Here is a 23264-nt window from a genome sequence, read left to right on the forward strand (position 1 = left end):
ACTCTAGGTTCATTACTTGATAATATAGAATCATAAAATAGAAATCTATAATAAAGTTTGTTTGAGGAAAACAATAGGGTGCCAAGACTTTTGAACAGTACGGTGTTTGAGAATGTATATCTTTTTTTTAAATCATTATCCACCTCTAGGTTTAAAAAAAAAAAACCTGTGCTGCGTCATGACAGACAGGATAATGTTTGAGTTTAAATTGTTTAGTGTGTAGATTGTGGGTGTTTTTATACAGACCTGGCAACCTGTAACTGAATCAGTGCAGCCGGTCTGTCATGAGACAGCGCAGGGTGTTGATTTTTGGGGGTTTGTTTGTTTTCAGGATTTATTGTGCATGTCACTCCTTGTTGAGTTTTTATTTATGCCTCCACCACCGTAAGGTGCAGGAGGCATTATGTTTTCGGGTTGTCCGTCTGTCCGTGCATGTGCGTCCGTCCGTCCTGAAACCTTGTGAACACGATATCTCAAAGGCTAATGAAAGGAATTTCACCAAACTTTAACCATTCATGTTCTTTGGGACAAACATGAACTGATTTAGATTTTGAGATCAAAAGGTCTAAGGTCAAGGTCGCTGTGAGGTCAAATGTCTGTCCGAAAACCTTGTGAACACAATATTTCAAAGGTGAATGAAGGGAATTTCACCAAACTTTCACCATTTGTGGATTTGGGGACAGATAAACTGATTAGATTTTGAGATCAAAAGGTCTAAGGTCAAGGTCACTGTGAGGTCAAATGTCTGTCCGAACACCTTGTGAACACTATCTCCAAGGCTGATACAAGTACTTTCACCAGGTCAAGATTACTGTGAGGTCAAATGTCCATCCCCAAATCACAACTTAATAAGGCGTGTAGTCTACCAGGTGGAGGCATCCCCATCGACGCTGTTGGCGTCGAGTTCTATCTTTCACTTCTGGCTTGAGTACCAGGATAGTCTTGACCTATATATTACAATATCTTCCTGTTTCTATAGTTATTACTCATTTTCAGAGAGGACTAGGAGATATTTAGGTGCAGAAAATACTCTGCATTGTTCAATTTATGGTTTTTTTTTTTTTGGTATGCAAGTGACAGCGCGGTGCTGACGTCGCACAGTGCGGCAGAGTGCCACATATACGCGCTTTGGGGAAAGCCCTGTATATATACATCCTCCCTTCAGTGTTCTCTCTTAAAGACATGCCTCCAAAAACTGCTTCGCTAGAATGCTTCAATGCTAGCACAAGGCATAATGGCCATTGTGATGGACGAGTAACACAGTTAAGCAAGCGGTTTGGCTTCTTTGTCCTGATTGGTCACATGTTGGTAGTCCACATTTTAAAACCAAATTGTTTACAGATCCTTAAATACCACAGAGTTTTTATGCCTCCGCCACCGTAAAGTGCAGGAGGCATTATGTTTTCATGTTGTCCGTCTGTCTGTCCGTGCGTCCGTCCGTCCCGAAACCTTGTGAACGCGATATCTCAAAGGCTAATGAAAGGAATTTCACCAAACTTTCACCATTTGTGGACTTTGGGACAAACATGAACTGATTAGATTTTGAGATCAAAAGGTCAAGGTCACTGTGAGGTTAAATGTCTGTCCAAAAACCTTGTGAACACCATCTCCAAGGCAGATGAAAGGAATTTCACCAAACTTTGACCATTTGTGCATTTGGGGACAAACATGAACAGATTAGATTTTGAGATCAAAAGGTCTAAGGTCACTGTGAGGTCAAATGTCTGTCCGAACACCTTGTGAACACAATATCTCCAAGGCTGATACAAGTAATTTCACCAGGTCAGGATTACTGTGAGGTCAAATGTCCATCCCCAAATCACAACTTAATAAGGCGTGTGGTCTACCAGGCGGAGGCATCCCCATCGACGCTGTTGGTGTCCAGTTCTATCTAGGGTTTTTTTTTTTTTAATGCCAGAGTTGTTTGAAACCAATCTGGGTTTTCTGTTGAATAAGGAAGCGGCTTCACCTGTAAGAAAATCAAACCCTTTCATGAAGGAGCTGACTGGAATGCGAGCAGAAAAAAATAATAAAACAAAATTCTTAAGCAAACTCTTCCATACTCCCGACTTTGTTTTTGTAAATACATTTTAAATACACTCGTGAATTTCTCTGGAGTTTTCAGGCCGAGCTCCTCTCCTCATATTCTTTAACCACTCGTTTCCTCGTTGTTCTTGAAGCATTTGCTTCTATTTGTTAACATTTTTCTTGATAGCAGGGAGACGGTAATGCCTTTTATCTATTTCTCTGTTTGAACAAGCAAAAACAGTGCAAAAATTAACCATATTGAATACAGGTTAAGCCTTGCTTGCATGAAAGACAGTGTCTGTCTGACTCCAGCTGCAATTATCACGTGATGCGTGACGTCATGCACAAGGGGTCTATAAACAGTACGTGTACCATACTGTACTACAACAGCGGGGGTATATAAAATCATTTGCAAAGCAGTAAATGAAACCGAGACTAAGAAAACAGCCAAGACATAATGGCGGATACGTAGTGAGGGACGCTTTGAGGAACTGAAATAAAAGATCAAAAAGCCTAATTTTTGTGGTGTTAGTTCGTAATATACAGGGAGTGCAGAATTATTAGGCAAATGAGTATGTTGACCACATTACCCTCTCTATGCATGTTGGCCTACTCCAAGCTGCATAGGCTTGAAAGCCTCCTACCAATAAAGCATACCAGGTGATGTGCATCTCTGTAATGAAAAGGGGTGTGGTCTAATGACATCAACACCCTATATCAGGTGTGCAAAATTATTAGGCAACTTCCTTTCCTTTGGCAAAATGGGTCAGAAGAGGGATTTGACGGACTCAGAAAAGTCAAAAATAGTGACATATATTGCAAAGGGATGGAGCACTCTTAAAATTGCCCAGCTTTTGAAGCGTGACCATCGAACAATCAAGCGCTTCATTCAAAATAGTCAACAGGGTCGCAAGAAGCGCGTTGAAAAAAAAGGCGCAAACTAACTGCCCGTGAACTGAGGAAAGTCAAGCGTGAAGCTGCCAAGATGCCACTCGCCACCAGTTTTGCCATATTTCAGAGCTGCAACATCACTGGAGTGTCAAAAAGCACAAGGTGTGCAATACTCAGGGACACGGCCAAGGTAACAAAGGCTGAAAAACGACCACCACTGAACAAGACACACAAGATGAAACGTCAAGACTGGGCCAAGAAGTATCACAAGACTGATTTTTCTAAGGTCTTATGGACAGATGAAATGAGAGTGAGTCTTGATGGGCCAGATGGATGGGCTCGTGGCTGGATCAGCAAAGGGCAGAGAGCTCCAGTCCGACTCAGACGCCAGCAAGGTGGAGGTGGGGTACTGGTATGGGCTGGTATCATCAAAGATGAGCTTGTGGGACCTTTTCGGGTTGAGGATGGCGTCAAGCTCAACTCCCAGTCCTATTGTCAGTTTTTGGAAGACACCTTCTTCAAGCAGTGGTACAGGAAGAAGTCAGCATCCTTCAAGAAAAACATGATTTTCATGCAGGACAATGCTCCATCACACGCATCCAAGTACTCCACAGCATGGCTGGCCAGAAAGGGTCTAAAGGAAGAAAGATTAATGACGTGGCCTCCTTGTTCACCTGATCTGAACCCCATAGAAAACCTGTGGTCCCTCATCAAATGTGAGATCTACAAGGAGGGGAAACAGTACACATCTCTGAACAGTGTCTGGGAGGCTGTGGTTGCTGCTGCACGCAATGTTGATCGCAAACAGATCAAAACACTGACCGAATCCATGGATGGCAGGCTTTTGAGTGTCCTTGTAAAGAAAGGCGGCTATATTAGTCACTGATTTGTTTTTTTTTTTTGAATGCCAGCAATGTATATTAGTGAATGTTGAGTTGTTATATTGGTTTCCCTGGTGAAAATAAATGAGTGAAATGGGTATGTGTTTGTTTTTTGTTAAGTTGCCTAATAATTATGCACAGTTATAGTCACCTGCACACACAGATATCCTCCTAAGATAGCTAAAACTAAGAAAGCCCTACTCCAACTTCCAAAAATACTCAGCTTTGATATTTATGAGTCTTTTGGGTTCATCAAGAACATAGTTGTTTTTCAGTAATAAAACTAATCCTCAAAAATACAACTTGCCTAATAATTATGCACTCCCTGTATGCTCATTCCAACTTGCCCGGTCAGGCATGTCAGGGACATATCCCACTTGCCCGAATTAATGTTTCACTTGCCCCAGGCAATCGGGCAGTGCTTAAAGTGCATATCACGGGTAAATTCAGAAGCAAGATCAATATGTAATTCTCCTATTTTATGTTAAACTTTGGTCAAATATCTGTCACATTTTGTGCAATTTTTTTTTTTACCTTGCGCAATACCAGAAAAATTCAGTTGAAATCAAGCCATTTGAGGCGAATTGGTCCGCCTCTGAAAAAAACTTGGCATTTGGATTTCCCGGTAAACATTGATTTTCGTGACGTCACGTGCGGGACGTCTCCCTCAGAATCCTACGTCAGCGCTGGTTTGTTTGAGAAAACGACCGTATTATTTACATCCCCGGTGTTGTCTCCGTCGTCTTCACTACTTGAATCATCATCAAATCCAAACAGGTGAAGCCCCAATTCTGACATCTCATTATATTCTTCATCCAAAGGTGAAGTAATATTGCGCTCAGGTTACAATTCCATATTTCAATGCAAAATCGCTAGCTGCTAAGGTCTACGCAGGCTGTGCACTGAAACCGTGCAAGCTCTCGCGGCCTGCTGGCGCTTCCGCAGGTGACGTCACGAGTCTGGTTCCAGACTCCCTTGGGATTTTTCCAGACGCATTTTTTTTTTCTGCTGTAGACAGATGGCCTTGTGCAAAATTACTCTTCAGGATGAGTGTGTAAAGGGACATTCTTTTCATGTTAAAAAAAAAACGAAATTGGTCCAGGATATGCACTTTAACGTCGAGTCCTGATCATTCCCCAAGCCACATCTGTTCTTCCCCACAGGTTTCACCAAATGAAGGGTGTCCATGCAGAGGGGGCGGGTGAGCAAGCTGGGAAGAACATGTATGATATTTATTCTGTAAAAATGGATGTTTTATAGCCTAATTTTTAGCTTGCCTAGAGAAAGTGAGGAGGTGGAACCCTTTAGGGAAATTGCTTTTCTGGAAGTTTTGCTTTGGTTTTTGTTGATGTGTGTGGAGGGTGAAACCACATTTGCAGAACTGTAAGTGAATGTAGTGGATCAGCCAGAATAAAAGCTGGAGAGAGGAAGAAAAAATATTCCATTTATACCACAGCACTGAGTTTTCTGTAACACCTCATCTGACAGTATTGTAGGATGTAAGGCAAATCACATGTTGCATTCGTGCGCTTGTTCAAATCCTCTGTCATTTCTCTAGTCACACCTATTTCATAGTGACTTGTATGGTGGATGCTACACTTAATCTAAGCCTAATAATAAACAAATTAAAATGTGTTATTTAATAAAGAAAAATGCATAGTTATTGTCCCTGCCTCTCACCTGAAGTTAGTTGGGGTTGGTAGCCATGTTGAATTTAGTTCATTTGGTCCACGGCAGGCGTCACTTATCTGCACGATCTTCACGAGACTTCGAAACGTGACGTGTCAGCCAGGTGTCAGTGCTGCCATTTTGAAAACTGTTTTCCAAACGAAATATTGCACAAAAATGAGTTTAAATGACGATTACTGCCTACTTTTTTAAAACTTTCCTGATTGCTATCAAAACAAACAAAACTTCCGGCTTGATTACATCAACATTCGAAGGAGGGCGCACGCGTCTTTTGACAACTTTGGCAGATGTTGGTCACTTTGATTCCCACTGTACGTTTTACTTCCATCCTACGACGTCTCGCACAGGTCTCAACGAACATCGTTTACGGCCATTGCTTTGACATATGGACTGATGTATTACAGAGCATATTTCAAACACTCATAACTTGCTATAGCAGTGACAAAATTAGCTATCACAGTGCATTCCTATATTTAATAAAATGAGAGAGAATTTTGATGATTTAAAAAAAATTTTGCTTTAAGTTTCCCCCATGACCCCAACAGATAACTGAGATGGATGGATGGATGTCATTGATATGATGCGTTCTGTTTATTTAATATTTATAAAAGGAGTCTCTAGTGTCAGTCTGGAGAGAGGGATGTGCCTGTAAATTTTGGCGAGACTAGGACCATTGGTGGCCAAGTTATTAATTTTTAAAGTTGTGCCTGCGGGGGCCCCCATTTCACAGGCCACGTTACAACATAATGTATTTGTCCAGTGTACCATTTGGAAGTAGATTAGACCCATATCTTTACAATTTTTTTCATGGGCCATCCAGTCTGATGCTTTTGAAATACAGATGGACAAATGCGAAAATTACTGGTGATGTCCACGGGTCCGGCCTTATTTCCCATACTGGGGTGTGTGGGGGGGGGTTATATATACACACACACAGAGGGTGTTTCAAAATTTTATATTATTTGAGATGTAACTACCCCAGAAACTACATAGTCAAGGCAAATGAAACTGAATAGGCTTAATGTTGAGCAATATAAGATTTATTCCTCAAAATCTGAATGAGAAATTCAAAGGTATGTGGATTCAGTGAACAATTTCACAAATTTACAATGTCCGCAAACCCGCTTGACCGTCTCTTCCGATGCTGGTGGTAGTCCAGATCCTTTTGCCCTGCACAGACGGCCTTCCTCTTTGAACTTTTTGTGCCGTGTCCAAATCTGCATTGCGGTTGGTGCATTTTTAGAGAATTCTATCATAAATGCATGCTGCGCACACTGGTGCTTTAAGGGGGGGGTTTCGGGGGGCTCAAGCCCCTGGGCCACAGCCAATCAGGGGCCTCATAAAGGGGCCTTGTAATATTAATAAAATAATAAACTGTCGGAATCGTGGGCCTACATTAATGTACAGATAGAAATAAGGTTAGAAATAAATGAGCGCACAGTAGCCTGCTGTAAGAGACATGGTGGATGTGGTTCGCGAAACGAACACCCACAACTGTACCAGAATAAAATGTAACAAAATGTAACGTCACGCACAAAAGCACACCAAAGACTACAGACTACTGAGACACAAATTTAGAGGCTTTGAAAGATGAAGCGTTCACATTTCCATGGGGATAATAAAATGTCTAAAACGGCATCTACTGAAGAAATTGATGAAAAGATTGTAGCCTATAATTTTCACAGTTCGGGCAGCAGACAGAGTAAGCATACTGAGGGGAATAGCAATACAAAGCTAGCGCATATCCACATTTCTCGCTAGCTGTGTTGGGTGTGTTGTTAACCCGTGTGGATTTAAGTGAAATACTTGAAGTTCTGTGGTCAAGACAACGTTTTAAGGTAAGGACACTTGATTATTAATGTTTGCCCGCCGTGGCTTGTTGTTGACGAAAGACCCACATGATTTTGCCTTATGCAGCTACTGCTAGCGTCATGCTTTGAACTAGGTTAAGCTCATTTGCGCTAAAGGATGGGTTTATTGAAGGACTTTGATATAGCTAGTTTCTTTTTAAAAAATCGTATGCTCAAAACAGTATGCCCGTGTTCATCATGTTTAACTTTTTTCTTGATGGAGTGCGTGAAATATTGTTGCAAGTGGTATTTCGATGCAGTCATGTCAAAAAGGCAGTTGAATGCACGGTCTTATTCAAGGAGAAGGAAGACTTGCATGATGCTTGAACATAGATCGGTAAAATAGACCCTTAAGGTCTATTTGTAAGGAGTTACAATAGTAACTCATAGTAAGTAACTCATAGTAATTCATAGTAAGTTATGAGTTTGGCCGCTGTCCATGGTGTTTACGTTTCATGCGGCTGCCGAGCCAAGTACCTTGACTTGCAGTGAATGTTTTTCATGCCGCCGAGCTATTTTTATGTATTTTATTTTTTAAAAGGACTTGTCTGTAGGTGTGTGTGTGTTATGTTTACAACACATAGGTCTACATTATAGCGCACGCGCGCTTGTGTGGTTATCTCTGGCCATGCCCCTGCGTGAAAGTTACGCAGTATCACTGTCCTGTCCGTGGTAATAATCAGAACCGGCTCTGTAATGATAATGCGCGCGTTCTTCTCTCCCTCTGTGGTCGGATGTGTTGAGCGATGTGAGCGTGGGCCTTGCGCAGCTACGCTGAGCCAAACGTAACCTATCGTAGGCTTCTAGGCTAATTACGCGCTTACACTGTAAATGCTTGACACGTATTGCAAATAAGAGTGTTTTCCTGGCCAACGGTAAGGGTAGGGTTGACAGGTAGCCTATGAGGGGCCTCAAAAAACCCAGTAGCCCCTGGGCCACGAGTGTTGATAAAGCGCCCCTGGCTGCGCAGTCTTGTTTGAGCGCACTCTAACACACAAAACGCCTTTTCTTTTCCAGGGAATGGCATTTCTATACCTAAAAAAGATAAATATTAAACGCACGTTTTTGACCTGTTTCCACACATGCTGTAAAATTTGAGGTCACTTGAACGAGAATTGGCAAAGTTATTAGATTGTGAAATATGAAATTTTTGAAACACCCTGTAATAAATAAATACATTTCTTATATATTTATTTATTTTAATCTAAGGCAAATTGCTCTAAGAGGAATACAACACTCGCGCATGCTGTAATAGGAAAATACTCAACTTTGGGGTGGTGAGATGATTTATTATTATTATTATTATTATTATTTTCCCAGAACATTTACGTTTTATGCTGCATTAACTCCACTAAAAAAAAATCGGTAGTTAAAATGCATTTCCTAATCTTTTGAAGTAGCTCTTGTCACTGTTGTATAATTTGGATAGAGTTGAAGAAGAAGCATAGTTATTCAGTGAACTTGTTTAGTAAGCTGCAGGAGGGGAGAGGGTTGGCGAGAGCTGTGCCTGTCACTGCTTTCTCTGACAGACAGACAGAGAGAGAGAGAGAGAGTGTGTGAAGGAAAGAACCACCTCTTCTCAGAAGCAGTGTAGCCATGGCATGGTGGTGATGGTTATGGTGAGTGCATATGCATTTATGTTTTGTGATACCATTGCTGAATTGTATGTTGAGATCGTGTGTTGGAGTGCACAAGGCTGCTTCCTGATGCCGCCTCTTTCTGGCTTTTTCTGACAACCTAGGTGTTTAGAATGTGAATTTAAGAAGCTCTTCTTTATCTTCTAGTGAGGATCTGCATGTTTCTTCAACTTGTAGAGCAAATCTTATTGATTTAAGAATGTCTTCGTCTGTAAATATGTGTCATAGACGTTTATTTCTGTGTCACTGGCAGAGAAAAGGTTTCCAGGCCATCTCACGGTCACAGCTATGTGCTATTAAACGTTTTCATTTTGTGGCCTGAAAATGGAACTGCTTTTAAATTGCATGTTTGTAGGTTACTTTTTGATGATGTATCTTGAACTTTTACCATTTGTGTGTACATTTTGTGCTTTTCCTCTGGATGAGCTCACTTCCTGATTTCCAGAGCAGGTTAAATTGCTAGTTACAGCATAGTTAGTAGAGCTCAAGCCTTAAACACCCCAACATGCACTACGTCACAACACATGCACCATCATGGAGCAGTGTGCATCATTGTCTCCTGTCTAGCAGGGTTTCGTTTGATGGTATTCTTAGACCCTAAACTATTTTCAGTACCATGAGTATATGTTTTGGATGGCGTCTACAAAACTCTTGTGCATGTTGCTTTGGATTAGTGCATCTGCTAAATTCTGTAAATGTGTGCTGGCATTTTAAGAACTTCATGCCAGTAATAATCCTGGTCATTGTAGATAGTTAGTTTGTGTAGTTTTAAAATTTGTTCACTGCTTGAATTTCACATTAATGATGCATTTTCAGCAAGGGATTGTTTCAAGCTGTTCTCCCTCCCCCCATTCTAGTATTTAGAATTTTCATTCCGTTTGGTATTTCAGTACTCGTTTTGATCATGCAAGTTATTTTTAAATGTAATTTTTAGTACCAGCAAAATCGACCAAGTTGTGATATCCACACTGCTTTTGAATTGAATCCCAATTCCATGAGGCATATGGACTCCTGCTGTTGTCATAGAAACAGCCTTTGGAGATGTGCCAGCTTTCCCGCCCCTGCTCTTTTCTCCTTTTCTTTTTCTCCTCTTCACCCAATACCCACTTTCTCAGCCCCTTACTTCCTTTAATCTTTCTCTTCCGCTCTCTTGTTTTTCCTTTTGCGTGATTCACGTTTCTTTATTTGATTTGTGTGGACACGCCCTTGTGGGCAGACAAAGGTGGATTATGCTAGTATGCTAATAATGCTAATGCCACAGCTTGAAACACAGAGGTCTTTCATGGCCTCATAGAAGGATCAGCATTAGTAATGTTGACAGCCTCTGACCTGGAATCGGGGTCATATCTCTCCTCTCTGCCACACACACGCACGCACGCACACACATTTTATAAAGAGCACGTTTCATTTCTAGGGGTGTGCCCAGCCTTTTCAGCCATCCCTATTATTATCCCACTTTTTTTTTTTTTCCTCTGCTTGTTGTCAAATGTGTGCGCACGCGCGTGCGTGCATGCATGCATGCATGTGTTGGCTTAATAAGACAGCAGAGCTGAATTAATGCTAATTAGCTTAGCTTTCTCTGGGCATAATGAGCTCGTTTATATTCACTGAGCATCCTTCAATCCCCAAGCTTACTGGCTGGTAAAAGATGATGTCATCACTCTTCCGATTGGTTCTTGGAACATCATGTGAAGGAGGAGTTGTGGGGTGTGAGGAAGGGAGGAGGCTGATGGAGAGAAAGGAGTAAAGGTGAGAGAGAGAGAGGGAGTGAGTGAGAGGGAAGATGCTAACGGACTGTAGGGTGGAGGTTCCTCTGGATCCCACTATGTTTCTTTCACACCTTTTGTCACTGAGTGACCTGCTGCCATGTGATCGTTGGTTTGGGCGTTGATGCGCGAGAAAGAGCGAGAGACTGCTGTCAGGCATGAGGCGCCTCATCTGCAAAAGCATCTGTGACTGTAAGTGTTCCTTTAATGCACTATCGGAGGGCATCTGTGTGTGTGGTGAGTGTATGGGAGTAGTGAAACCCTGCGTGTGTATCGATTGTGGAATAGGGTGTTGTCCAGCAATTGTTGCCATGGAGAACGGAGCACTGATTATTCAAGCTCTTGGATGTCTGCATTCCGCTATCCGTGTGTTTGCTTCGCACAGCCGGAGTGTGTAGGCGTGTGGGGGATGTTTTGAGATGTAGCAGCAGTCCTCTTTGTTTAGCGGAGTGTGGAGTGTAAATTGTAAACTGGACTTGTGCAGATGTGTGACAGGATGGCTTTAATGAGGGTCTGGGCTAGAAATTGGCCATGACCGTTCTGAACTCTTTTCCACTTCATGACTATCAGACTCAGGTCTGGGAGGGCCGCATCCATTCAGAGATTTGGGTGTTTCTTCTTTTAATGCACCAAATTAATATCCTGAAGGCCTCAGTAATTTGCTGATGGTTGAATCAAGTGTGTTAAATGAGGTAGAGTGTGAACTCTGTATGTTATGGTCTGCCCTTCCTTGGGTTGCAGTTTAACCCGCCTTATCTTTTTACTCAGAATAATCAAGAAAACTTTCAGGTTTGTTAATATTTTGTTTATTTTCAAAATGGATATTAATTGGAGATTATTGTTGGCTCTGCTGCTTCATTAGCTGCTGCATATTATGATTGCAGTATGCATTGCAGTATAGTAAAACACACTGAGATCCTGATATGTCATGGGTCAAGAACAGTCTTTGGTGTGGACAAATGATATAATTAACTCACCAAGCAAATGAAAGCTCCAGTGTGATTGCCCAGTCCCATATTTTGGTTGCCTGGAAACCTCAGTGACTGGGTACTAAAGTTAGTGCATTAATACAGACTAAGGGTTTATAAACTTGATTCCTGGGGAGACGAAGATACTGTGTAGCCCCATCATTGTTCTTTTCCCAATAAAGTTTCTGATGTAGCACGTCATGTTTGTGCCCTTGGGGGGGAAAAAAATCAGCAAATTCATGGCCAATATTTTGGCTATGCATGGCAGTGTTCTGTTCTCACATCACACAGAGATATATTATTGGTGTCTAGCGGACTTTTTTTTTCCCCCCACTTGTTTGAATGTGCCATATCTAGATGATGTACTATCCAGAGTGTTTGCCTGTATAACAGCTTTATGCTGCTGCTGCGTTTGTTTTCTTTCAGATCGTAGCTTTGATGACGATGACTCGGTGGATGGTAGCCGTCCCTCGTCAGCCCAGGCAGCTTTCAAAGTCCCCAAAGTGCCGAAAAAACCTGCAGATTCAACCAGCAGCGCCAGAAGACCCAGTGCTACTGGAGCCACCAAAATGAGTGAGTACTTGAGTCACTTTCATACACAAGTTAAAACATCAGGAGTTGAGGGGTTAGCAGACTTCAACAGTGGTAAAACCAACATGGGAATTACATGGTTGTCATAAAGTCACCGGTCGCCCTGGATTCCTCTGCTAGGTCCTTTAGCAGAGCTCTTAACTTCAAACTGCCCAAAGTCTGCCGTATGATTTAAGTCTGATTTCCATCTGATGAGAAAATCCATTTGTACTTCTGGAACAGATTCCCTTGACTTTACAGCGTTGGCTATTATCTCTCCTTGAAAGCCTGCCTGAAAGACCATTCTTTAGCAATGAGATTAAGGATAAATTGTATCAGAAGAAAATTTCATGCTTAAAAGTAGCAAACAAAATGCTTTATACCGCACTTAATTGCCTTTCCTTCCATATTAAAGAAATGCATTTCCCCCACCATGCACACTAGCATGTCGAATCACCTTAAAGTTTATTTAATAATAATAATAATAATAATAATAATAACGCTTAAACTCAGCACTAAAAATCTATGCTTGCCAGTATTTTTCATATAATCCATGTTTAGATACCCTACACACCTCCATTTAACCCTGCAGTTATTTTTAAATCTTACAGTCTGTCAAATTTAATGTGCCTTGTTATTTCTAATGAAGGCGGGTGTGTCATTATGCAGTTTGTGGTTTTTTTTTGGTTAATAGGGAATGTATGCTTTAGTCCAGGGGTGGGCAATTATTTTTTCCATGGGGCCACATGAAAAACAGAAAATTTTGTGGAGGGCCGGACCAAAAGGCTGAACTAAATTCTGCATAATATTAATTGTATTTCTTTATATAAAGCAGTAAATAACATTTTTACAAGCTGCTAAGACTGGTAAGAGTATGGAAAAAACGAGGTTGCCTTACAAAAAATGTCATTTATTCAATCAAATTTCCCAAAACAATGGTTAACAAAATGTGAACGTTTGTACCTTTTTTTTTTTTTTTCAGTCACATTCACCCCAAAACACAATAAAGACATCACAATATTGTCTTTCTACTCCAGATATCAAGCAAGATACATCATATTATAATACTGATGTCCACATTTGTAGTCTAATCACCTCATTTGGTGTTTTTCATTTGGTAATGCCGACTCAAATTGTAGTCTTTGAACACTGCGATCTGCTCTCTGCAAACTAAACACACGGCTTCATCTCTGACTTCAGTAAATAAATACTTAGCAGTCCATGTTTTGTTGAAAGCCCTGCATTTGGCATCTACCTTTCATCTTTTTGCGGACATTTTGGGGACTAAAGTCTTCTTGTGATCTGCTCGCAACAACTTCGATTCGGTGTCGGTATCAGATCTACAGATCAGCTCCGGCGCCTGCTAGTGACGTCACACTATGTGATTGGCTGGACTGTTTGAAGGATGACGTACAAGTTTGTGGTTGGTCTGGACAAATTACGGAAGTAGTTATCGCGGGATTAGGTTTCGTGGGATTTCATGTCATGCTCATGTCGTGCGCATTGCGTTTTTGTTGAACACAACTTCAAAATAAAAGCAATGCACATTCAGTCCATGCATGAGGTAAAATTAGAAAATACGTTTATTTTGTAATTTCTAATTAACCTTACGCGGGCCGGTCAAAATGAACCAAAGGGCCGGATGTGGCCCGCGGGCCGTAAAATGCCCAGGTCTGCTTTAGTCCTAACCTGACCACCAGGCTGCATCTGTCTTAGTCAAGTGTTTATTCTGCAGTGCATCAATTGAAAGAGCTACAGAAATCCTGGATGAAAGCCAGTAGTCTGTGGCTTTGACGCACGTTCACTGTAACTGTACCTGTGCTTCAGCTGATTGCATACATGTAGAGCTGCAGCTGGTGACGGGTAGTGTGCCGCCTCAATGAGCCATAATCATGTCCCAGAGAACACTGAAGGGTTAATCGGTAGAGCTGGAACTGAAATAGGTCTCAGTAAAGTACAGGAGATTTTTGCTCCTTTTTTTTTTTGTTATCCAAACTGACTTATTATTGATGCAGTTGAGGGTTAAGGTTCTTGTTCAAGGACCTAAGTGTGATCAGCTTGGAGGTGCTGGGAGTTAAACTCATGACCTTTTGAATTAGTAGCCCAAAACCTTAACCATGGAGTTTCAGAAAAAGAGATGAATCGAAGCTACAGATGCAAAGGGTCAAATGATGTAGGGAGGGTGGTTCTTTTTTTTTTTTTTTTTCCTTTGCTCTCCAGACATTTAAATTATTTCCTTTTTTTGTATTTCCTACTGTGCTAGGAAACTTCAGGACACAATAGGATTTAGGTCTAAAGCCTGGAGTGCCAATAGTCTACTGCTTTAGAAAAAAAATTTACTCAAACTGTGGAAGCTAGATAAAATTTGATGTTTTTTTTCATGAAAGATAGGATCAGCAGGGTTTTGTGTGGTGTTTTTTTTTTAATCATTATTATTATTAAAGAACACTTTGTAATGTTTGGTCGAGTTACCCTCACATTCCATCAAACGTCAGTGAATATCTGCAGAGAAGAATAACTCCAATCTCTGTGAATCCAAACAAAGAATGCAAACCTAAAATATCTGTCTAATCAGCAGACCACACATGCAGGTCTAAGGTGTGGATTTGGAGAAAACACTAATGTGATCCACCAAAGATTTTCTTCTCCTACTGTCAAAGAGTACATCTTTTAATTAATGATATTGTGTTAATGTATTCGGTACTTTGCTTATTGAAATTGAGGAGTCCTTGTTATGAAAATATATTGTGACCATTCAGCATTTGGTGGTGGTGGCATTACTGAAAAATATCATGTAGCTATGGGAAAATGAGGGAAAGGGGTGTGTGTGTGTGTGTGTGTGTGTGTGTGTGATTTACCAGCTGGGAGGTCCGTATCGTGAAATACCGTGACTGAGAACTTGAAAGTACAGGCCGAGGTCACGGTATTTCACCATACGGACCGACCTTAAGCTGGTAAATAATGTTTGTTTATTTTCCTTTACCAAATCCTAACAGAAAACGAGAGCGCCTGAAAGGGAAAACCGAGCCACCATTTTGAATCCTCATTCACGGCTGTAATGCAAATTGCTTCCTCCTCAGTATATAAGTGCACTTCCATGGCAGGAAAAAAAAAAATACATTTTGCCGCCTAGGGTATTAGGCAGAAAAAGAAATTTACCAGTCAAAAATAATATTTTATATAATCCTGATAAGCGCCGCAGGTGCGAAGACGAGCGCCACAGGCGCGAAGTCCCTCTAGGGGGGTCTGGGGGCATGCCCCCCCAGAAAATTTTTGAAATTTAGACTTCATTTCCTGCATTCTAGGACATTTTCAGGGTGAAATGGCGTGTAATTTTTGATCAGAAATATTGCATATTTTTACTTTGTATTTTTTTCAGTTTCACTCCTGAATGTATCAGATGTATGTATGGTGTTTGATTTGGTAACAAAAGTGAAAAGAAAATAAACAACAATGAATTGTATATAATCTTTTGATCTAGTTACAGTATTTAATAAAAAAAAAAAAAACCAACAGTATTCTATTTTACCATACCCCAATGAAACCCCCTTGTTAATCAATGTATCACACATACCTTTTCTGTCTTTTTGTGGAAAAACGAATCAGTTTTTGTCACATTCAATTTGGGGCGTTTGTTGGGATTCATCTTGATCCAGAAGAGTGAGTCAGCAAAAAAAAATGCGGTTCTCCCGCCAGGAAAGAGGAAACTACAACGCAGGGTGTTTGGCAATTTTCGACCAATCAGAATTCGCGATTTATTCAGTCCGCATGTTACAAGATTCAGTGCGGGCCAAAATGGCGGAAACGATGAAATATTCTGATTTTTCATTTCAAGTTTTCAGTATTTTTCGTATTAAACTGTGTTTCTTACGATTTGTAAATGATGGCGGAACCACACACGGACTGGCCATCGGGAGTAGCGGGAGTTTTCCCAGTGGGCCGGTGGTTCAGTGTGGGCCAGCGGAGAGAAAAAAAAAAAAAAAAACAGTTGCGCGCTGGCCTTTAATATGATAAGCAATGTTAACAGTTTCTTTAACAAACTGTTAACATTGCTTATCATATTAAAGGCCAGCGCGCAACTGTAATAAGCAATGTTAACAGTTTGTTAAAGAAACTGTTAACATTGCTTATCATATTAAAGGCCAGCGCGCAACTGTAATAAGCAATGTTAACAGTTTGTTAAAGAAACTGTTAACATTGCTTATCATATTAAAGGCCAGCGCGCAACTGTTTTTTTTTTTTTTTTTTTTTTTTTTTTCTCCGCCGGCCCACGCTGAACCACCAGCCCACCGGGAAAACTCCCGCTACTCCCGATGGCCAGTCCGTGTGTGGGCGGAACATAACTGGATTTATCGGATGACATGTGGGAGTATTCATGTGCGAAAATTTTCGGCATTATCGTCCGTTTCAGTATCCGTCTGTGTGTATACTTGCCCGTTGAAATCGGCAATCGCCCGTCAAATTTACGGGTGGACGGGTCTCTGCCTAATACCTTATTGCCGCCTATGTAGTCCCCTATTTATACAAATAGGAGTCATTCAGGATTCAGCCATGTTTTTGCTCGGCGTTAGCAAGTTAGAAGTTTTTATCTTTCTCCTGAAATGTTTTTCTTTTATTTCTTCTTCCTCAGGGTAGTAAAACTCGCTTTTGCTGTGAAGACTTATTATCCATGCTGTAAAATTAATGCTATTCTCCTGAGAAATGCTGGCAAAAATTTATAAGATTTTTGATAATCTTATAAATAAATCTTATAAAAAAAAAGATAAATGTTGACAAATTCTATTATGTTTGTTGTTGTTGTTGTAAACGAGCGAGTCGCCAGAGGTCCGTAATGGGGGTCCATACCGTAGGATACAGACCCGCTCACCAGCCAATCAGAGCGCAGGATTTGATGGAAACTGCACCCTGAACAAAATAAATATATGTTGTTTACCAGCTGGGAGGTCCATATCGTGAAATACCGTGACCGAGGTCTTGAAAGTACTGAGCGAGGCCCTCTGGGCCGAGTTCAGTATTCAAGGCCGAGGTCACGGTATTTCACCATACGGACCGACCTTAAGCTGGTAAATAATATTTATTTTTTTCTTTACCAAATTCTAAAAGAAAACGAGCGCGCCCGAAAGGGAAAACCAAGCCGAGCCGCCATTTTGAATCCTCATTCACGGCTGTAATGCAAATTGCTTCCTCTTCGGTATATAAGTGCACTTCCATGGCAGGAAAAAAAACATTTTGCTGCCTATGTAGTCCCCTATTTATACAAAATTGAGTCATTCAGGCCCTGTGATGACCTGGCGACTTGTCCAGGGTGTACCCCGCCTTTCGCCCGTAGTCAGCTGGGATAGGCTCCAGCTTGCCTGCGACCCTGTAGAAGGATAAAGAGGCTAGAGATAATGAGATGAGTCATTCAGGATTCAGCCATGTAACTTGCTAACGCTGAGCAAAAACAGGTTTTTAGCTTTCTCCTGCAATGTTTTACTACTTCCTCCTCAGGGTAGTAAAACTCGCTTTCGCTGTGAAAACTGTTATCACTATCCATGATGTAAAATTAATGCTATTATGCTGAGAAATGCTGGCAAAAATTTAAGATTTTTGATAAAAGTCTTATAAATAAATCTTGTAAAAAAGATGTTGACAAAAATTGCTCCTATGTTTGCTGTTGTTGTGAATGAGCGAGTCGCCAGAGGTCTATAACTGGGGTCCGTACCGTAGGATACGGACCCGCTCGCCAGCCAATCAGAGCACAGGATTTGATGAAAACCACACCGCAAAAAAAAAAATCTATAATGACAGATATTTTTATAACAGCCAAAATGTTTAAAATGAAGAGTGCACTTTCAAAATTTCTTAACGAACTGAATTTTTAAATGGACCCTGTATGAGATCCAGTCCACGCCTCTTTTACAGCAGGATTAGTATTGTTGTGCTAGAACAATGCAGTGTACATTGATGTCAAAGGTGAGTTCAGGATATTCCTGCCCAGCTCCTGTTCTCTGATTTGGTATATGAAATGCCTGGGGGAAAAGCATCACAGTGACCAGCTGTCTGCATTCATGTGGTTGGTAAAACGTGGCATACAATATATATGTAGACTTGATAAAGAGGACATTTTCATTTACTGGGAGTGATTATAATATCTAACATTGGTAATTTTGGTCACAAAGAATGTGTGTGGGTTTTTGTTTTTTTAATTTATTTATTTTTAAGTGATTTTTTGAAACATCTGAATATGGTTTAAAGCCCTATAGAGGACTTTCACTGACGTCACAGATTTTTGTTCATCATGCAACATCCGCCATATTGCCAGACAAAGAAACAGCCACGACAGTTAATAATGAAAATCGAGACGACTGCAGTCAGTACAGTCTCTCTGAAGCATTTAAAAAATTAGATTATACCAGCATTACATCCAGAAGCTGAAACATGCAGGTATCCCAGATCCATATAATTTACCCATGAATGTATTTATTATTTATTCTGCACACTGCGCGCTTTCTTCTTTCTTCTCTCTCTCGCTCTCGCTGTATGCACACATGCATTCATCACTTCAGATGGATTGAATGCAGAGGAGGAATTTCGCTGTGCTTGAGTGGACATGTGACAAAAATAAAGGCTGCTGCTTCTTAATTTACCCACAAATGTATTTATTCCACTTAAGTGTACGGCAAACCAGCTACTGGATTTGGGACACTACGACATCCTGAACTGTTTAATATTTGGGACTTCTAAATCCACCAGAGATGCTAAAAGTTTACAAAAGTACGGATTCCTACTGATATTTCAAGGCAGCATTTGTGCCAGAATATTATGGGAAATTTCCGATAAAGAAAAATACCTTATGACCAGGGTAAGCTCAAATGTGGACTTCTCATTATTATTATTATTATTATTATTATTATTAACAATAATTTCATAATATCTACATAACATTCTGCTAGTCTCACCAAGCATTAGGCCTCATATAAGATATTTTTCGAATGAATGAATTTATTTTTATTTCGAACATGTATAAAAAAATGTATGTAACTATTTGTACATACAAAAGAGAGACAATGAGAAAGTGAAAAAAAAAACTAAAAATAACATAAAGAGCTAAGACATTACAATACACCGCACATTGTTCGAAAAAGGAGTGGGAAGAAGTACAATACTTGAATAATAAAGTATTCGAAATAAAAAAAAAATTCATTCAATTCATTAATTCAAGATATTTTTAAAAATCGTGTCCGCAGCCCACATCCAGATATACATTTTAATGTTGCACAGAGCCTTCATACTAACCTGATATAAAATGTTCTCCACACACGAGAGTGTTTTGTTGACGTCCCGTTTAATTGCAGCTAGCCATTTTTCTCATCTTTCCGGATTCACCAGGAAGCGGTGAAAGGTTAAACCAGGCTCATCTCCACGCCTGTTATTACATCCAAAAGCACTACAGGTCTCTGGCATTGTTCTTTTAGGTGTACCGTCTACAAGTTTCTGTCGTTTGTTTGTTTGCTTGCTGAATTTGACTTATTACTCATGTATGCTTGTGTCTGTCGCTGGCAAACACAAAGCTTACCAGACAATATAGCTGCGTAAACAAATCTGCAGTTGCGATGACATCACATGAAAGTCCTCTGTACTATGCTGTCAGTGTTGTACAGCAAATGAGCTTGAGCCTTAAGTCTGGGTTTCCAGTATGTGCTTTTGGCACTGATGTTTATGCTGAAACTCAGTTGTTTGCTTTGCATTTCTTTTGAGGATGAGAAGACCTGCGTAAACTCCCCATACACAGAATTTGCTCACGTTTGATGACCAAGTTTATTCAGCTGACATTTACCCGTTCCACTGTCTGAGGTCTGAGCTGCCCATCACATACACATTCAAAAGTTGCTGCCCCCCGGGACCTGAGATTGGCAGCTCCTATAATTCGCAGACAGGATGACTGAAAGCTGTGGGGTTTTTTTTTTTACACACACTGCAGGAGGTTTGGCACATGAGCATTTAGAAGTACTGGTTGTAAGCACTTCTTGAAGAAAAAAAAAGTATTTATTTTAAATCAAATTTGGAACTAATAAGTATTAATATCAAGTGTTTCAGCCCAGAGATCATAACACAATGCAGTAAGGCAATGACAATGACCTCTGCTTCCAAATATGATGCACAGAACGGAGGGAAACCCTTTCTTGGCCTTGCAATGGTTTCCATAGGAACACTTCAGTGTGCTCAGTTGCTATGGAAACAGCCACAACCATCACTCGGCTCTCTCTGAGGAGACACCGTTCAAAATGAGTTTTCCCTTCGAGAGCTTGTAATTGTACAGGAGTGGGGAGAAACTTGAGCTCTAATCATAATACTCTTGAGAGATTGTACATCGATGCCTGAAAATCAAATTAAAAAATGAATATAGTCTAGTATTCTATTATGATGGATGAAAATGACCAGTCGTCATACAGAACAAAAAATGTAGGCTTAGGAAAAAAAAAAAGGTGAGAGATTCATCTTGTATTGTTTTGTAAAAACATTATCATGCCCTAAGTTGAAACAGATACAATTGTGAGATGCTGTTAGTTCGCAGTCAGACATTCTGGCTCATAAACATCCTGCTTTATTTAAAAAAAAAACAAGCACACACCAGGATAAAATGAGACTCAAACAGATTACTTCTGTACAGGTGTGTCTAAAGAGGGGGCTGGAGCTGTAGATGAGGAGGACTTTATTAAAGCATTCACAGATGTCCCCACTGTTCAGGTAAGTAATGCACGCATTACTTTGACTTTGTATTAAAAGGTTGATGGAGAATGTTAACTTTATAAGTAAATCTTGAAAGCCTGTGTGAAATGGTGTCAGAATTTGCACAGTATAAGTGACAATCTCTTTTGTTCTTCATCCCGTAGATCTACTCCACACGTGATCTGGAGGACAATTTGAACAAGATCCGAGAGATTCTCTCAGATGATAAACATGACTGGGATCAGAGAGCTAATGCAGTGAGTGTTTTTCCTACACTTGCACACACTCAAGATATCTGCTCATTACAAGAATAAAACGACTTATATACACACACACAGGCAACTACTCAGGCATTTAAGCTGCCCTTTTGATGGACATGCCATTTTATATCTTGTGTTCACTTTTTCAGTCATGACTGTGTAATATTTGGCTAATCGTTAAGAGAGGTGGGGAAATGTCTTTAATGTGGGGATAAGTCCTGTGTCGTCGTCCCCCCCCCCCCCCCCCCCCCAAAACCTCAGCTAAAAATTTCCTGCCCTTGGCGGCAGCACACATGTATACATGTGTGTGATAGACAGATCTGCAGCCCTACTTTAACAGCAGACACGGAGTTTGGTTAAAATTTAAGTTCAGGAATTAAAATCTTTGTGATGAGATTGGCAGTGCATGTTGATAATATTTCTGCTCAATATTAATGTAAGGGCGGCACGGTGGTGTAGCGGTTAGCACTGTCGCCTCACAGCAAGAAGGTCTGGGTTCGAGCCCCGTGGCCGGCGAGGGCCTTTCTGTGCGGAGTTTGCATGTTCTCCCCGTGTCCGCGTGGGTTTCCTTCGGGTGCTCCGGTTTCCCCCACAGTCCAAAGACATGCAGGTTAGGTTAACTGGTGACTCTAAATTGGCCGTAGGTGTGAATGTGAGTGTGAATGGTTGTCTGTGTCTATGTGTCAGCCCTGTGATGACCTGGCGACTTGTCCAGGGTGTACCCCGCCTTTCGCCCGTAGTTAGCTGGGATAGGCTGCAGCTTGCCTGCGACCCTGTAGAACAGGATAAAGCGGCTAGAGATAATGAGATGAGATATTAATGTATGCAATTTATAGCCTGCTTATTTACTAAACAAGTGAAATGAAAGGGAAAAAAAGAAATTAAAAATGCAACATCAATCTTGAAATGAAAATTGAGCAGTTGCAGTGTGTCATGCATGCAGCTTCCCCACTGGTGTAAAATGGGCTTAATCTGCAAACTAGATATGTACTGGACTTCCCTGGAAAGGTATCTTTATGCCATATGGTTCAAATCTCTCCACCTGCTCCTGCCTGCATGAGAGTAAAAACTGTACCTTCTCGAGTTTTTCAGTACTAATGCACACTGTGAACCATGACAGTGCTGCTATCTGTCAGAATATTACCAGATTTTTCATATTGTCTCACTGACTTTGTGAAATCTAGAGCGTAACAAATAACTAAATACCCATGCACCATAATAAGCAAACGCACACTGTGACTGTAAGACCAAAAAAAAAAAGTGTGTGTGTTTCCGGTTACCCGACCGACCCTAATCCGTACCGCCCGACCCTAAACTTTTTTTTTTTCGTTTTTTCCCCAGTCGCGACTTTTACATATAACCCAACCGCTTGAACCGGAAGTTTTTGTCACTCACTGGGAAAATCAGGGCTTTCCACAAGCGCCGGCTGCCGGCCATACAGCCGACTACACAATTAAGTCCAGCCGGCTACTTTAATGACTTATTTTTGTAGCCCACAGGCTCTAAATATTAATTTTCGATTTTAATAAAATTAAATGTTTATCTAACGGACTGACCATGTCAAACTGAACCGCACTCATTTAAGTTGTGATTCGCGCTGTTTGTACCGATAATAACCACAAATTCCCCGCAGACTTCGTTGATCAGGGGAGAGGAACTCATCCGTGGCCCCAACATGCGGTGTGCGCGTGCGCACTCGGCGGAGGCAGTAGTGTGTCGGCGGGAACAAGCAGAGAGAATGCTTATTTTGTCTTTCACCTAGAGACATGATTCAAACTTTAAAACGGAGACAAAATTCTCCTGTGTGGATCTGGCATTCAACTTTTTTGCTAGGTTCGATACTTTTTGATCAGTCACAGATCAAACACCATGAGCACATCTGGAGAAATTCCGGCTTTATAATGGGTGTCTATGGCGTTAGACACCAGTGGGGCTTGTTAAGTTAGAGTGTGGAGAGCTTGAAAAATAAAAAGCTCTAACTTTCTCATTTAAACTGTTTTCTCAGCCACAAT

General features: G+C 40.9%; 1 protein-coding gene across 17 annotated transcripts in view; it reads left to right on the plus strand.

Annotated features, from left to right (window-relative positions):
* The window catches only part of clasp2 (cytoplasmic linker associated protein 2), an 83585-nt gene that overhangs the window by 23354 nt on the left and 36967 nt on the right, over positions 1–23264 (plus strand). For all 17 annotated transcript variants that reach the window (XM_060942889.1, XM_060942898.1, XM_060942893.1 and 14 more), the window contains 3 exons: positions 12137–12283; positions 20934–21010; positions 21157–21249. In XM_060942889.1, coding sequence (XP_060798872.1) covers positions 12137–12283; positions 20934–21010; positions 21157–21249 — 317 coding nt within the window. The remainder of the gene's footprint in view (positions 1–12136; positions 12284–20933; positions 21011–21156; positions 21250–23264) is intronic.

This window comes from Neoarius graeffei, chromosome 16 (assembly GCF_027579695.1).
Source record: "Neoarius graeffei isolate fNeoGra1 chromosome 16, fNeoGra1.pri, whole genome shotgun sequence".
Lineage (NCBI taxonomy): Eukaryota > Metazoa > Chordata > Actinopteri > Siluriformes > Ariidae > Neoarius > Neoarius graeffei.